The sequence below is a fragment of the Cricetulus griseus genome, chromosome 4, assembly GCF_003668045.3.
Source record: "Cricetulus griseus strain 17A/GY chromosome 4, alternate assembly CriGri-PICRH-1.0, whole genome shotgun sequence".
Lineage (NCBI taxonomy): Eukaryota > Metazoa > Chordata > Mammalia > Rodentia > Cricetidae > Cricetulus > Cricetulus griseus.
The window spans coordinates 116,694,278-116,709,538 of NC_048597.1; the positions used below are offsets into that span (position 1 = coordinate 116,694,278).

Consider the following 15,261-nt stretch of genomic DNA (forward strand, 5'->3'; position numbering starts at 1 on the left):
GAGTCAGTTCTCTCCTTCCACTGTGGCTTTTGGGGACAGCCCTCTTGCCAGCCCAAGTCAGTTGTCTTTGAAACCTGGTTCAAGTACTTACTCAAGAAATAGTGGGCAGGCTAGGACTTTCTGCCCCAGGCTTGAAACTTGCTGGTGATTCTGTCACGGTTTTTTATTGCTTACAAAGGTCCTCATATCTCCCCACCTCATAATATGTTGTTTTATTTTTCAAGAAGATGAGAAAATGGAGGAAATCCAAGATGGATATGAGTGCATTCTGAAAGACAAGCAGAAGACAACGATTCAGGATCCTTCTCAGATCAGGGGTCAGCAGAAAGAAGAAGAAGGTGGTTTTGGTGAGCTCAGCTGAGCGTGGAAAAATTTGGGCTGAAAATTCAAGATGGAGGAGATACGCAGTGACTAGGAACAAAGGGAACTGCAGAGACTGTAATTTATCTTTCACAGTTACTTCTGAGAAGATGTGGGAAGAGGAAGAAATGGAAATATTTCATCTGTTTGGTTATTTATTCACACAGTCCACACTCTGTCCTGGGTATTTTAGATGGTGTCCAGGAAGAGAACTAAGGTGTGGCCAGAAAAGCGAATAGAATGGTTAGGAGAGGGTGGTGTAACAATGTCAAGTAAGAGAGAATTTCATGGAAAGGAGACAGTACCCAATCTTGTCAAATGCAACCACAGAGAAGTCACAGAACGAGGGTATGTTTGTGTTCAAGTACATCACAGTTAAGTTAGGGTCTCAGTATGGCTGCTGTATGGAATGGTCAGGGTGACGGCAGGCTATAGTTGGTTAAGAATTGGCACTAAGATGACTTGGTTGTTAAAGTGCTTGCCATGAAGCATAAGGACCTGAGACATATCCCTAGAACCCACATAAAAAGCACTCATATAACAGTGCAATCCTGTAGTTCTAGTCCTAGGGAGGTGAGACAGGAGAGTCCCTGGGGCTCGCTGGCCAGACAGTCAAGACTAATCAGTGCATGCCAAGTGCAGTGAGAGACCATCTCAAATTTTTGTGTTTTGTATTTTTTTTTTTTTTTGAGACAGGGTTTCTCTGTGTAACAGCCCTGGCTGTCCTAGAACTCACTCTGTAGACCAGATTGGCATCCAGCACAGAGATCCACCTGCCTCTGCCTTCTCAGTGCTGGAATTAAAGGCGTATATCACCATGCCCAGCTTTGAAACTTTATTCAAAGGTGGAGAAGCAATTAAAAAAGACAGTCAATGTTGACCTGTAGCCTCCACATGGGTGTGTACACATGTATCCATGTACACACACACACACACACCACTACCACCACCACCACCTTTAGTTTAGTTGTGAAAAGGGGGGAAGGTAGATAAAAGGGAGTGAAGTGAGAATTATGGTATGGTTTTTCTTTTTATAACTTCTTATAGTCCAGGTTAGCCTTGAAATCACCATGCAGTTGGGGATAACCTCGAATTCCTGATCTTCCTGTCTCTGCCTCCCAAGGGCTAAATTATAGGCATGTGCTGCCATGCCAGGTTATAACTTCATTGTAAAAGAGAGGACTAGGGAGGCGGCAACTCAGTGATGGAGCAGTTTCCTAGCTTGTTCAAACGCCTAGGCGTGCTTTTCAACACCACCACAATGAAGAGTAGAGAAGAAACACAACATAAGAACAGTGCCACCCATGGAAGGTAGACACTTGAACACAGTTATATGCCAAAGGAAAGAGGGAGGGCTGGGAAGAGCCAGAGAACTTATTCTTTATCTGGAAGGTTGAAGACGTGAGTCTTTGATGGAATGAAGGTAAGGATGATGAGGTAGGAACTCGTTTCTTTCTTCTGTTTCTTTGGTTTGAGAATGAACCCAAGGCTTTGTATATGCTAACCATACAGTCTGCCACTGAATCACTTTACCAACTTACTTTTTGCATAGCAGTTATTAGTGACTTATATGATATGCCAGATATAGGGGCAAGAAATGATGGACAAGGGCCAAGGAGATGGATCAGTTGATAAAATGTTTTCCAAACAAGTATGAAGATTTGAGTTCAGATCTCCAGAGCTCACCTAGACCTGGATGCAATAGCACATTTACAATAGTAAATGAAGGGTTCCTACAGGGAGGTAGGAGGTGGAGATGGGAGAATCTCTGCAAGCTTAATAGCCACTTAGCCTGGCACATGCAGACAGGAAAAAAAATGAGAGATTGTCTCAAAGAAGGTGAAGTTGTCTTCTGACCTCCACATACATGCTGTGGCATGCACATGGCCTGCATTTACATACATGCCACAGCATGCTTGTAGCACATTCACACACACACATAGATAAAACAAAATATCAAAAAGAAATGAACTGGGCTGGGTGTGGTGGCACACACACCTTTAAGAAGGCAGAGGTAGGAGGATCTCTGTGAATTTGAGGGCAGTCTGGTCTACAAAGTGATTTCCAGGACAGCCAGGGCTATACAGAGAAACCTTATTTCAAAAAACCAAAATAAAGCAAACAAACAACCCCCCCAAAACAAAAAAAATGATGAACCAATCTGATACCCTCTCCTTCATAAAAACTACAATTAGTATGTCAGATAGATAATAAATGTGTCAAATAATGAAGATGACCTTGAGACATTTGATTATAAGAAATAAAATAGGTCACATAATGTATCAGTAAGTTTCAAAAAATTTAAAAAAATGGAAGAAAACAGGCTCATATGCATTAAAAAAATCTAGCTGGGTTTGGTGGCCCACGTCTTTTAACCTCAGCACTCAGAAGGCAGAGGCAGGCAGATCTCTGTGAGTTGGAGGCCAGCCTGGTCTATGTAGTGAGCTCCAGATCAGCCAAAGATATATATTGAGATCATGTCTCAAAAAAATAAACAACCTAGAATTATATATATATATATATATATATATATATATATTATATATATAAGGACCAGTGGAATAAAAATTCAGCTAGTGTCTGATAACATGTATATATGTACATAGTTCAAATTTTAATGTGTACATATGTGTATTCATGTTGTATTTGTTTATGTGTGTGCAGGTACATACACATTTGTAGGCCAGAGGCAACCTCAGCTGTTGTTCCTCAGGAACTATCTGTAATTTTTTGTTTTGAGACAGGCTGTCATTAACCTGGAGTTCACAAAGTAGGCTTAGGTTGGCAGGCCAGTGAGCCCTAGGAATCCACCTGTTCCCATCTCCCCAGTGCTGATTGCAAATATTTGCCCCTGTGCCCAGAATTTAAAGAAACTTTAAGTTACAGCTTATTTGTGTGTGTGTGTGTGTGTGTGTGTGTGTGTGTGTGTGTGTGTGTATGTGTGTATGTGTGTACATGCTCTTGACATGTGCAGAGGTCACAGATAACTTGCAAGAATTGGTTCTCTTTCCACCATGTGGGTCTCAGGGACCAAACTCAGATCACTAGGCTCAGCAGTCTCACCGGCCCTGTGCTCATCTTCTTTCCATGTGGGTTCTGGAGACTAAACTCAGGACTTTACTGAGTCATCTCCTCATCCCTATATTTACATATTTTTTATTGTAAAAGCATAAATTGGTTTGCACAGTCTTAGGGAGACACTCTAGAAAGACTACAAGCACCATCATGGTAGTAAACATGGACTTAATACAATTACATGCTAAAGGAGGAGCTGGAAGTGTGATTTCTTCAGGCAGTCGCTTGTGCGGGCTTAAATCACCTAAAGGAAAGATCTAAATGGATTATTTCTCAAAGGGAGAACTAAGAAGTTTGTAAATGAATCATTTTCCTGTTTCTTAGAGTTGCTAAGGAGAGGAGAGCTCTCCTGGTATAGGATGTAGAAAGGGACTGTCATAAATACAATTTGTAATAAATGTGGTGAAGAAAAAGAAAAGGAAACAATGGAGCCCTAAGTAAGATTAGGCTGCAAGGGAACTCATTCCTAAGGAAATTATGTTTCAGTTAAAACCTGAAAACCAACTAGAAGTTATGTAGGTGGAGGGTAGGAGAAAGTTTTAGGTAAGATAAGATTTGGTTTATTCTGGGTTTTGAAAGAAAGCCCATGTGATTGGAGTTCTGAGATCACAGGGAGTAGCTTTGGAAAAATGGAGAGAGATAGGCAATAACTCAATAAATAAAAACAAATTTGTACCAGGCTCTTTCTTTTGGGCCACCACCCAGCTCCCAAATCATGACACAAAGACATATTATTAGTTTTGAATGCTCAACCTAGCTTAAGCTCATTTCTGCTTAGCTCTTTTAACTTGAATTAACCTGTTTCTCTTTATCTACCTTTTGACTCAGGGCTTTTTACTTTCTTTTTGTATATCTTACTTTCACTGCTTCTCATGTCTGCTGGCTGGTGGCTGCTTGGCTTTTTGCCCTGGGTGTCTCCCTCATTCTCTCTTCTTCCTTCTCTTGTTTTGCCCTTCTCTCTCAAGCCTAGATTTCTTCTCCTATTTATTCTCTGTGCTCACCAGCCCTGCCTGTCCTTTTTCCTGCCTAGGTATTGGCCATTCAGCCTTTTATTAGACCAATCAGATACCTTAGGCAGGCAAGGTAAACAGATGCAACATAATTAAGTACACATCCTTCCATCATGAAACAAATGCAGCATAAACAAATGTAACACACCTTTACACAGTTAAAGTCATCTTCTCCAGCATAAACAAACAAATGTAACACACCTTTACACAGTTAAAGTCATATTCCACAGCATAAACAAAAGTAGCACACCTTTACACAGTTAAAGTCATCTTCCACAGCATAAACAAATGTAACACACCTTTACACAGTTAAAGTCATCTTCCACAGCATAAACAAAAGTAGCACACCTTTACACAGTTAAAGTCATATGCCACAGCAGAGATAGGCAGTAACTCAAAAGAAAATACCATAGACACTTGCAGAGGACCTGAGTGAGCATGAGTCTCAGCACCCAGGTCAGATGGCTCACAACCACTCATAATTCTAGCTGTAGGAGATCTGATGCCCTCTTCTGGCCTCAGTGGACACATGCACTCATGTGCAAACATATAGATACATACATGTACACAGATACATAAATATAAATAAAATCTTTGAAAGGAAAATACATGTAGTGAGAATTTTATCCCAACGTCAGTGAGAAGCCATTGGTGGGCTACATCCAGCTGAAGATCATCTTTAATGTTTGAAAATGATCTTCCTCAGAGAATGGAGTATGGAGGAGGACAAACCCATTACTGAGTACTAGTATCAGAATGCATAATGGTTATGGAAAAATGGCCCCGACCTTAAAGAAAACAGTATTCACTCCAGTGGAAAGCCACACACCCAAGAGAACACCACAGCTTTGGATTAGGATGATGAAAGCAGAGGTAGAAGTGTATGGTTTTATAATGTTTTAGAGATAAAATCACAAGAACTAGGTAATGATTAGTAATTGATAGAGTATGAGAGGAAAGCATCAAAGAAGATTGGTCTCTGGCATACATTTATGTGACAGGAAATGGAAATGGGTCAGCAGAAAAAGACAACTGTGGGAGAAGATGAAATATTCTGGTTTGGGTACATAAAGTTTGGCATCCAATATATGAGATGTATGATATATTAGATGATATCTAATGTATGAGACATCTAAGGCATCCCAGAGTTAGGACTGGGAGAGTAGCTCAGTATGTACACTGTCCTGGACTCAGGACACCACAAAATTAGTACAATACAATGTTATCATATGACATAATACCATACAGATGTCAAAGAGCAAGGTGGCACTTAATTCACAACAGAATCCAGAAGTATACTCACGACCGTGTATTGTCAGGTATGAAAATGGATTTCAGAACTGTGGGGTTGGTTGAGCCCGGCTTAGGGGAAAGTGTGATGTGAGGAGAGGAAACCTTCGGCTGAGCTTTGGAACCCTGACTTTTTGAGACCGGATGGAGAACAAAAAGAACTGAGCAAAGGGAACTGCTGGGAAGATGAGGACACAAGAGAGTGGGGTATACCAGGGGACAGGAAGCTAGCCACTCAGGAATGAGCAAGCAACCAGAATGCTCTTGAGTCTGCTCTTGAGTCTGTGTGGGTTACATCAGTCTCCATTACCATGCAGCCACACACTTGCACATGGTGAGCAGCAAACAGGCTTTCTTTTTCCCCTCTTGCTCATTTCTTATTAGTTCTTTGAGAATTTCTATATTTATCATATATACTTTCCCTCAACACCTCCCAGATCCACTCCCACTTCCCTGCCCACACAACCTTTTGTTCTCTTTGCCTTTTAAAACTTGTCAGGCACAAAAAGCTGTGGTGCTCTCTTGGGTGTGTGGCTTTCCACTGCAGTGTAGACAGTTTTCTTTAAGATCGAGGCGCTTTTCTTGTCTTCCTAGGTCTCCTCTATAAATACCAAGCTATTAGGGGCAATTGTATTGGTGATTTTTGTTTGTTTTTGGTTAGTTTTTTCTTAGTTTTAAGAGACAGGATCTCTTGTAGCCCAGGCTGGCCTTGGACTCCCAATCCTCCCACTTCCTAAGTGCTGGATGACAGCCATGAGCTACTGCACCAAGTTAATGAGGTTCTAGTAATGGGATCTAGGCTTCCTGTATGCCAGGCAAACATAGGACTGACTGAGCATCGCCTCAGCCTCAACAACTGTCATTTCTAGCTAACATACCATGCCCAACTAGTGTTTTTTTTGTTTTTATTTTAATTTTTATTTTGTGTGTATGGGTATTTTGCCTGCATTTATGTCTATGCACTATGTATGCGTGTACCTGCACAGACCAGAAGAGGTCAACTCCTCTTGAACTGTAGTTATAGATGATTGTGAGCCACCATGTGGGTGCTGGGAATCGAACCAGACCCTCTGGAAAAACAAGTGTTTGTAACCACTGAGATACTTCTCCAGTATTTTGTTTTTAGATAAATTACTTAAGAAATATAATTACTTAAGAAATATAATGATGTTTTGAAAGGACCCAAATGTAAGTGTGAGCAATGATTCTGAGAGATGAGATTAGATATGGGTGAGGTATATTCCTACATTTGGAGATGTTTAAGGTAAAATTTGACAGTGTGTAAAAATTTAACATAGCAAACTTACAGGCAAAACATTGATGATGTAAAATCTTTTCTTGTGTGTGTGTGTGTGTGTGTGTGTGTGTGTGTGTGTGTGTGTGTGTATGTGTGTGTGCACATGTGTGAGTTTATGTGTACAGGGTAGAGATCAACCTTAGGTGTCTTCCTCAGTCACACTCTGCCTTATATTCTGAGATGAGGTCTCTCACTGAACCTGGACATGACTGATTCAACAAGGCTGGCTGGCCAATGAATTCCAGGGTGCCTGTCTTTATCTTCCTAGCACTGGGATCAAAGGTGTGCACTACTGTACCTAGATTTCACATGCATGCTGGAGGTCCTTATGCTTTTGGAGTGGATGGGACAGCCTGGTGGGCTGGGGACTGAGATACAGCGAGTGGAGCAAGTGAGGTGGAGAGGACAAGGCATTTCTGTCAGAGGATGTCTGGACATGTGACTCAGAGGGTGTGTGTGCTTTCTGACATCACTGGCTGGGTCGTGCAGGAGTGGGAGTAGGTTACTGAGGAGGTGTATGGAAAAGGGCCAAGAAACCAATGGGATGCTTGTGAAGTAGTCCTGTGATGTGGTTATCATCTGAACTGAAGGCTTGAAGTGGAGAAGCAAAGACTGAGTAGGATGCCACATTCTTTGCAAGGGAGACAATAGGGCAAGATAATGTCTTATGGAGTGCACCTCAGAGAAAGATGGCTTCTACAGGAGAGAGGCGTAGTGACAGGGGGGATGAAGATGTTTCCCTGCTTTCTACCTGGAGAGATGTGAGTAGCATGAGAAGGAACAGACTCCACTTAGAGATCTGAGGTAGTGGCTGAATGGGGGCAGTGTCATTAGTGTCCAGGTATCAAAATGAAGATAGAGAGGACCATGGAGTTGACTTGGTCAGTAAAGTGCTTGATGAGCAAGCATGAGGATCTGAGTTTGATCCTTTATTAAAACCCACGTGGAAAAGCTAGGTGCAGTGATGTGTGCCTGTAAGCCCAGTGCAGATGAAACAGGGGCAGGAAGATTCCTGGCAGAATCAGGAAGCTCCAGGTTCAGAGAAACCATGCCTTAAAACAAGGTGAAGGGGGTTAGAGAGATATCTTAGTGGTTAAAAGGGTTTACTGCTCTTATAGAGGACCTGAGTTCAACTCAGCACACAGGTCAGGTGTCACAACTGACTTTAACATCATCTACAGAAGATCCAATGACCATGTCTTTCTCCATGAGCACTACACTCCATGAACACACATTCTTACATACACATAATTAAAAATAAAAATAAAATATTACCAGGCAGGGTGGCACATGCTTTTAATCTGGGCACTTGGGAGGCAGACAGAGACACAGAGGCAGAGGCAGAAGCACTCTGAGTTTGAGGCCAGCTACACAGTGAAAACTTGTCTCAACGCCCCCCCCCACAACAAATAAGCAAATAAAAATTTTTTAACATTTAAAAAAATTTATTTTAAAAACACTCTTATTTATATATCCATCCCCCCATTCCCTCGCCCTCCCATCCTCCCATGCTCCCCACCGACCCCCAACCCACCCCCCACCCACTCCTCAAGGATAGTGAGGCTCTCCACGGGGGACCATCAAAGTCCTTCACATCATTTGGGGGAGGGCCCAGGCCCTTCTTCCCATATCTGGGCTTGCAATAGAATCTTTCCATAGGGAATGGGCTCCCAAAGTCCATTTGTGCTCTAGAGATAAACACTGGCTCCATTGTTAGAAGTCCCATAGACTGCCTTGGCCTCCAACCTGGCACCCACATTCAGAGGGCTTGGTTCAATCCAATGCTGGTTCCCTAGCTTTACAACTAGGATCTCTGTGCTCTCACTAAGTCAGGTCAGCAGTTTCTGCAGGTTTCTCCAGCACCATCTTGGCATCTTGGCTCCTTTGCTCAGTCCTCTTCCTTTCCGCAACTGGATTTCAGGAGTATGGCTCAGTGTTTAGCTGTGGGTGCCTGCTTCTACTTTGATCAGCTACTGGATGAAGGCTCTAGGAATGGTAACCAAGGTAGACATCAATCTCATTATAGGGGAAGGGCATCAAAAGCAGCCTCTCCTCCACTGCCTAGATTCTTAGTTGGGTCATCCCTGTGGATTCCCTAACATTTCCCTGGTGCCACACCTCTCTCCAAATCTGTACTGGCTCCCTCTATCAAGGCATCTCTTTTCTTGCCCTCCTCTATTCCTTCCCTGTCTCAGTCCTCCTGTTCTCCCCCCTCCCCTTCTCACTCTCTCCCCTTCCCACTTCCCTCCCCGCCCCATGCTCCCAATTTGCTCAGGGGTTCTTGTCCCCCCTCCTCTTCTTCGTGGGACCATGCATTCTTCTCTTGGGGTCCTCGTTTCCTAGCTCCTCTGGTGGTGTGGATTGTAGGCTGGTTATCCTTTACTCTATGCTAAAATCCATGTATGAGTGAGTACCTACCATGTTTGTCTTTTTGTTACTGGGTTACCTCACTCAGGATGGTTTCTTCTAGTTCCATCCATTTGCCTGTGATTTTCAAGATTTCATTGTTTTTTTCCCGCTGAGTAGTACTCCAATGTGTACCACATTTTCTTTATCCATTCATCAGTTGAGGGACATCTTGGTTACTTCCAGGTTCTGGCTATTACAAACAACACTGCTATGAACATAGTTGAACGTATGTCCTTGTTGTACAAATGTGCATCTTTGGGTCTATGCCCAAGAGAGGAATGCCAGATCTTGAGGCAGACTGATTCCCATTTTCCTGAGAAACCGCCATACTGATTTCTAAAGTGATCATACAAGTTTGCACTCCCACCAGCAATGGAGGAGTGTTCCTCTTTCTCTACATCCTCTCCAGCATAGACTGTTATTGGTGTTTTTGATTTTAGCCATTCTGGCCAGTGTAGGATGGTATCTCAGAGTTGTTTTGAATTGCATTTCCCTGAGAATGGTGAGTACTTTCTTAAGCCATTTTAGATTCCTCTATTGAGATTCTCTATTTAGTTCTGCACTCCACTTTTTAATTTCATTGTTTGGTGTTTTGGTGGCTAGCTTCTTGAGTTTATTGTATATTTTGGAAATTAGCCCTCTGTCAGATGTGGGCTTGGGGAATATCTTTTCCCAATCCGTGGGCTGTTGTTTTGTCTTGTTGACTGTGTCCTTTGCCTTACAGAAGCTTCTCAGTTTCAGGAGGTCCCATTTATTGATTGTGGATCTCAGTGTCTGTGCTACTGGTGTTATGTTCAGGAATTGGTCTCCTGTACCAATTTGTTCAAGGATATTTCCTACTTTCTCTAATACTTTCAGTGTGGCTGGGTTTATGTTGAGGTCTTTGATCCATTTGGACTTAAGTTTTGTGCATGGCGATAGACATCTGCATTGTTCTACATGCCAGCATCCAGTTATGCCAGCACCACTTGTTGAAGATGCTTTTCTTTATTCCATTGTATAGCTTTGGCTTCTTTGTCAAAAATCAGGCATTCATAGGTGTGTGGGTTAATATCAGGGTTTTCAACTTGATTCCATTGGTCTACCTGTCTATTTTTGTGCCAATACCAAGCTGTTTTCAGGATTATAGCTGTATAACAGAGCTTGAAATCAGGGATGGTGATGCCTCCGGAAGTTCTTTTATTGTACAGTATTGTTTTGGCTATCCTGGGTCTTTTGTTTTTCCATATAAAGTTGAGTATTGTTTTTTCAAGGTCTGTGAAGAATTGTGCTGGATTTTAATGGGGATTGCACTGAATCTGTAAATTGCTTATGGCAAGATTGCCATTTTTACTATGTTGATCCTACCTATCCAAGAGCATGGGGAATCTTTCCATTTTCTGGTATCTTCTTTAATTTCTTTCTTTAAAGACTCAAAGTTCTTACTATACAGGTCTTTCACTTGTTTGGTTAGTGTTACCCCAAGATATTTTATGTTGTTTGTGGCAATTGTAAAGGGTGATGTTTCTCTGATTTCTTTCTCAGTGCGTTTATTATCTGTATATAGTAGGGCTGCTGATTTTTTTTTGAGTTAATTTTGTATCCTGCCACCTTGCTGAAGGTGTTTATCAGCTGTAGGAATTCCCTGGTAGAGTTTTTTGGGTCACTTATGTAAACTATCATATCATCTGCAAATAGTGAATTTGACTTCTTCCTTTCCAATTTGTATCTCCTTGATCTCCTTTTGTTGTCTTATTGCTCTACCTAGGACTTCAAGTACAATATTGAAGAGATATGGAGAGAGTGGATAGCCTTGTCTTGTTCCTGATTTTAGAGGAATCACTTTGCATTTCTCTCCATTCAGTTTGATGTTGGCTGCTGGTTTGGTGTATATTGCTTTTATCATGTTTAGATATGTTGCTGTTATTCCTGTTCTCTCCAAAATCTTTATCATGAAGGGATGTTGGATTTTGTCAAAGGCTTTTTCAGCATCTAGTGAGATGATCATGTGGTTTTTCTTTCTCAGTTTGTTTATATGGTGGATTACATTGATGTATTTTCATGTGTTGAACCATCCCTGCATCCCTGGGATGAAGCCTACTTGATCATGGTAGATGATTTTTCTGATGTGTTGTTGGATTCAATTTGCCAGTATTTTATTGAGTACTTTTGCATCAATGTTCATGAGGGATATTGGTCTGTAGTTTTCTTTCTTAGTTGTGTCCTTGTGTGGCTTGGGTACCAAGGTAATTGTAGCCTCAAAAAAAGAGTTTGGCAATGTCCCATCTGCTTCTATTGTGTGGAATACTTTGAGGAGAATTGGTATTAGCTCTTCCTTGAATTTCTGGTAGAATTCTGCACTGAAGCCATCTGGCCCTGGGCTTTTTTTGGTTGGGAGACTTTTGATGGCTGCTTCTATTTCATTAGGGGTTATAGGTCTATTTAAATTGCTTATTTGTTCTTGAGTCAACTTGACACAGGTAGAGTCATCAGAGAGGAGGGACCCTCAATTGAGAAGATGCCATGAGCAAGCCATGATGAGCAAGACAGTAAGCAGACTCTCCATGGCTTCTGCATCAGCTCCTGCCTTCAGGTTCCTGCCCTGCTTGAGTTCTTCTCATGACTCCCTTTGATGATAAACTGTGATGTGGCAGTATAAGCCAGATAAGCCCTTCCTCTCTGTGTTTCTTTGGTCCTGGTGTTTCATCACAGCAATAGTAACCCTGACTAACACAGAGCTGGGGTACTCTGTAAGGGTATTATGTGCTCTGCCCTTAAACATTGAGACATCTGTCAGCCCCAAAAGCTTGTAATTTTATAGAAAGATAAATCAGTTGAGATTTGAGTAAGAATTAGAAGTACAGACACTGTGCACAAAAGAGGTGTTAGTTAGGATTCGGAGAATATTAGTGCCATGTCAGAGAGTCAGACCCATGGTCTCTCACTGGCCTGGAACTCACCAAATAGGGTAGGTTACTTAGCCAGTGAGCCCTAGGGATCCTCCTATCTCTGTCTCCCTAGTGCCAGGCTTACAAACATCCATCATCATCCCCAGCATTTTTTACATGGGTAGTGTGTGGCTCTAACTCAGTTCTCCTCCTTTCAAGGAAAACAGCCTCCTAGCCTCAAGCTGCTTCTTTGTGATAACAGAGATGGACTCCTGGGGCTTTGCAAAAGTTAAGAAAGTTTTCTACAGATCACTGAGCTACACTTTCAGCCCCAAGGCAACCTTTAAAAGTTTTTTGTTTCTTTTAAGTTTTAATATTGTGTATGTGTGTCAGAGTGTGGGTTCGCATACATGAGAAAAATGCCTGTGGAGGCTCAAAGGAGTATCAGATTCCCTGGCGTGGAAGTTAAGGCATTTGTGAGCTGGGAAGTAAACCCTGGGAAAACAGTGCATGCTTTGAACTGCTGGGCTAAAGCAACCTTTCTATTTGATGTCAATACAGGAAGAGCATCAGTTGTGACTGGTAGATTACAGTGTAAGACTTGACTTCTACGGTCAGCTCTCTCACCAAGTTAGGTTGACCTTCAGCGACTTGATATTTTTCCTGAGCTTTCACTCTGGTGTTCTAATTCAGAGACTTGACCAGTTACTATGTCTGAGATACGATTCAGGGGCCACTGGGAAAGTTCTATTCAATGTAGTTGGATGGAAGAAGGAAGAGCATGTTTTTGTCTCACCTTGGTTTCTCTCCTGTCACAGGCCAGTGTCTCATCTGGGTCCAGTGTTCATCTTCAAAGTGTGAGAAATGGAGGCAGCTACGTGGAGACATTGATCCCTCAGTTCTCCCAGATAATTGGTCTTGTGATCAGAATCCAGGTACAAGGGAATGGAAATGCCCCCCACCCCAGTTTTTATTGCTCCTCTGTTTCTTTCCCAGCATGTCTCCTTTAAATTAAGTACAACTTAGATTTGGCTGGTATTGAGGGGTCCTTGTGGGGACTGGGAAGGGAGGATTTTCCTGTTCTGTGGGAGGAAGGCATTGGTGCCCTGGGGACCTTTATGTCTATACTGAGCCGATTCCACCTATGTCAGCCTTGTCTGATCGTATCCATGCTTCCTGGAATATTGGTGTTGGATTATGGATAGAGAGGGATATATGACATGTGGGGAAAAGCAAGTGAGCTTAGCATTCATTCTAGAATGTTTGAAACGGTTTGGGACAGACTATAACCAGCTTGTCCAGTGCACTTATTTTCCAGATGAGAAAGCCTCTTAGAGAAACCACCCCCACACTGATCCATAGAGGGGGCAGGTCACTCTAGGATGTGAGCAGCTATCTGTTTTTGGAGGCAGCACTCCTCTCGGCTCTAGCTGCATTTCCTCTCTGGGTTTCTATTCTCTCCCACCTGCAGCCTGTACCACTTCCTTTTTCCCTCTCTGTGGCCCACATCCTAGTTTGACCCTTTGAGCCTCCCGTGTCTACAGTCCTTCTCTTTTGGCAGACCTGAATTATAATCGCTGTGATATTCCTGAGGAGACTTGGACAGGGTGTGAGAGCGATGTGGCCTATGCCTCCTATGTTCCAGGATCCATCGTCTGGGCCAAGCAATACGGTTATCCCTGGTAGGACACCATGACAGAGATCATCTTTCCTGAACGTGGGAATGGTAGGGTCAAGTGGGGAGGAAAGGATGTGACAATCATTTGTCATAGATGTGGTATCTTCATTAGAAAGAGCATCAGTGAAGGAAAAGACAGAGGGCTAATCTGGAAGGCTGTGGAAGACTGTAGGTTCCTGAGTGGAGGTGGGATCTCTGGAAAAATGGGTCCATTGATGCTGCAGTGAGTTTTTGCTTTGCATTGTTTTTGAGACAATGCTGACCCTGAACTTGAAATCTTGCCTAAGTTTTCCTGGTGCCTGGATTGTAAGCCATATTGTCACCAAGCCCTGCTTCAAGACATTTAAAAATGTTGAGATATGACAGGCATGCAAAGTAAAGAGAAGGATGAGTAGGTTACCTCTTCTGGCCATGTCCCCAGTCAGAGGCTCTGTTCACAGGCTTGCTAGGATGACTGAGCTCTCTTTTATACTGGTGGAAGTCATGTCAGTCATTTGGTAGTGAGCACCAGTAGGGACTAACGGAGTATAGCATTTGGATTTCCTATAAAACATCTTGCTCATTTCCATGTGTGTATGATGGTGAGGTTGTGTTCTGACTGTAGGCCCTTTCTCTCCCATCCCATCCCTCTTCCCAGGTGGCCAGGCATGATAGAAACTGATCCTGACCTGGGGGAGTATTTTCTTTTTTCGTCTCATCTTGATTCCCTGCCGGTGAGTTTCCTGGTTCTGGTCCAACATATTCAGAGTTAGAAACATAGATTTAGCCAGTAGACACGTGTGGAAGCAACCACTTAATGAGAATGACAGATATGGAGGGAAGATAAACACATAGAGAGATGAACTTGCATTGAGATACATTTGCTTCCTAGCAGGGTATTTTTGTTTTGTTCAGTACACATTGCCTGGGATTCCTGAAGTCAGAGTGGAGTGAGCTGGGTAGGTGAGCCAGGGCTCAGGGAGTATATGAGCTCCAGCATCTTCCCTGTGAATCACCCTCCACCCTGTCTTTCTCTACCATTTCTGACAAGGGAAAATCAGAGAGAAGGGCAGGAACCCAAACAAATCCACCTTTTGTTACAGTCCAAGTACCATGTGACATATTTTGGAGAAAGAGTTTCTCGTGCGTGGATCCCAGTCAGCATGCTGAAGAACTTCCAGGAGCTGTCCCTGGAGCTAGTTAGAGGGGTGAGCAAACTTTGGGTATCTATTGTGATACAGGGAACAGGTTTCTTTTTGTGAGTCTTTGCTGTTCTTTTGAGAGAGGGTCTCATAT

The 15,261-nt window shown here is 42.7% G+C and overlaps 1 protein-coding gene across 8 annotated transcripts in view; it reads left to right on the forward strand.

The window, feature by feature from the left end:
* Window positions 1–15,261, forward strand: part of Zcwpw1 (zinc finger CW-type and PWWP domain containing 1) — a 31,644-nt gene that overhangs the window by 9,238 nt on the left and 7,145 nt on the right. For 5 of the 8 annotated variants that reach the window (XM_027416257.2, XM_027416260.2, XM_027416262.2 and 2 more), the window contains exons 7-11: window positions 225–347; window positions 13,127–13,243; window positions 13,870–13,990; window positions 14,624–14,699; window positions 15,069–15,173. In XM_027416257.2, coding sequence (XP_027272058.1) covers window positions 225–347; window positions 13,127–13,243; window positions 13,870–13,990; window positions 14,624–14,699; window positions 15,069–15,173 — 542 coding nt within the window. The remainder of the gene's footprint in view (window positions 1–224; window positions 348–13,126; window positions 13,244–13,869; window positions 13,991–14,623; window positions 14,700–15,068; window positions 15,174–15,261) is intronic. The other 3 variants (XM_027416259.2, XM_027416261.2, XM_027416264.2) reach the window with 2 other exon arrangements.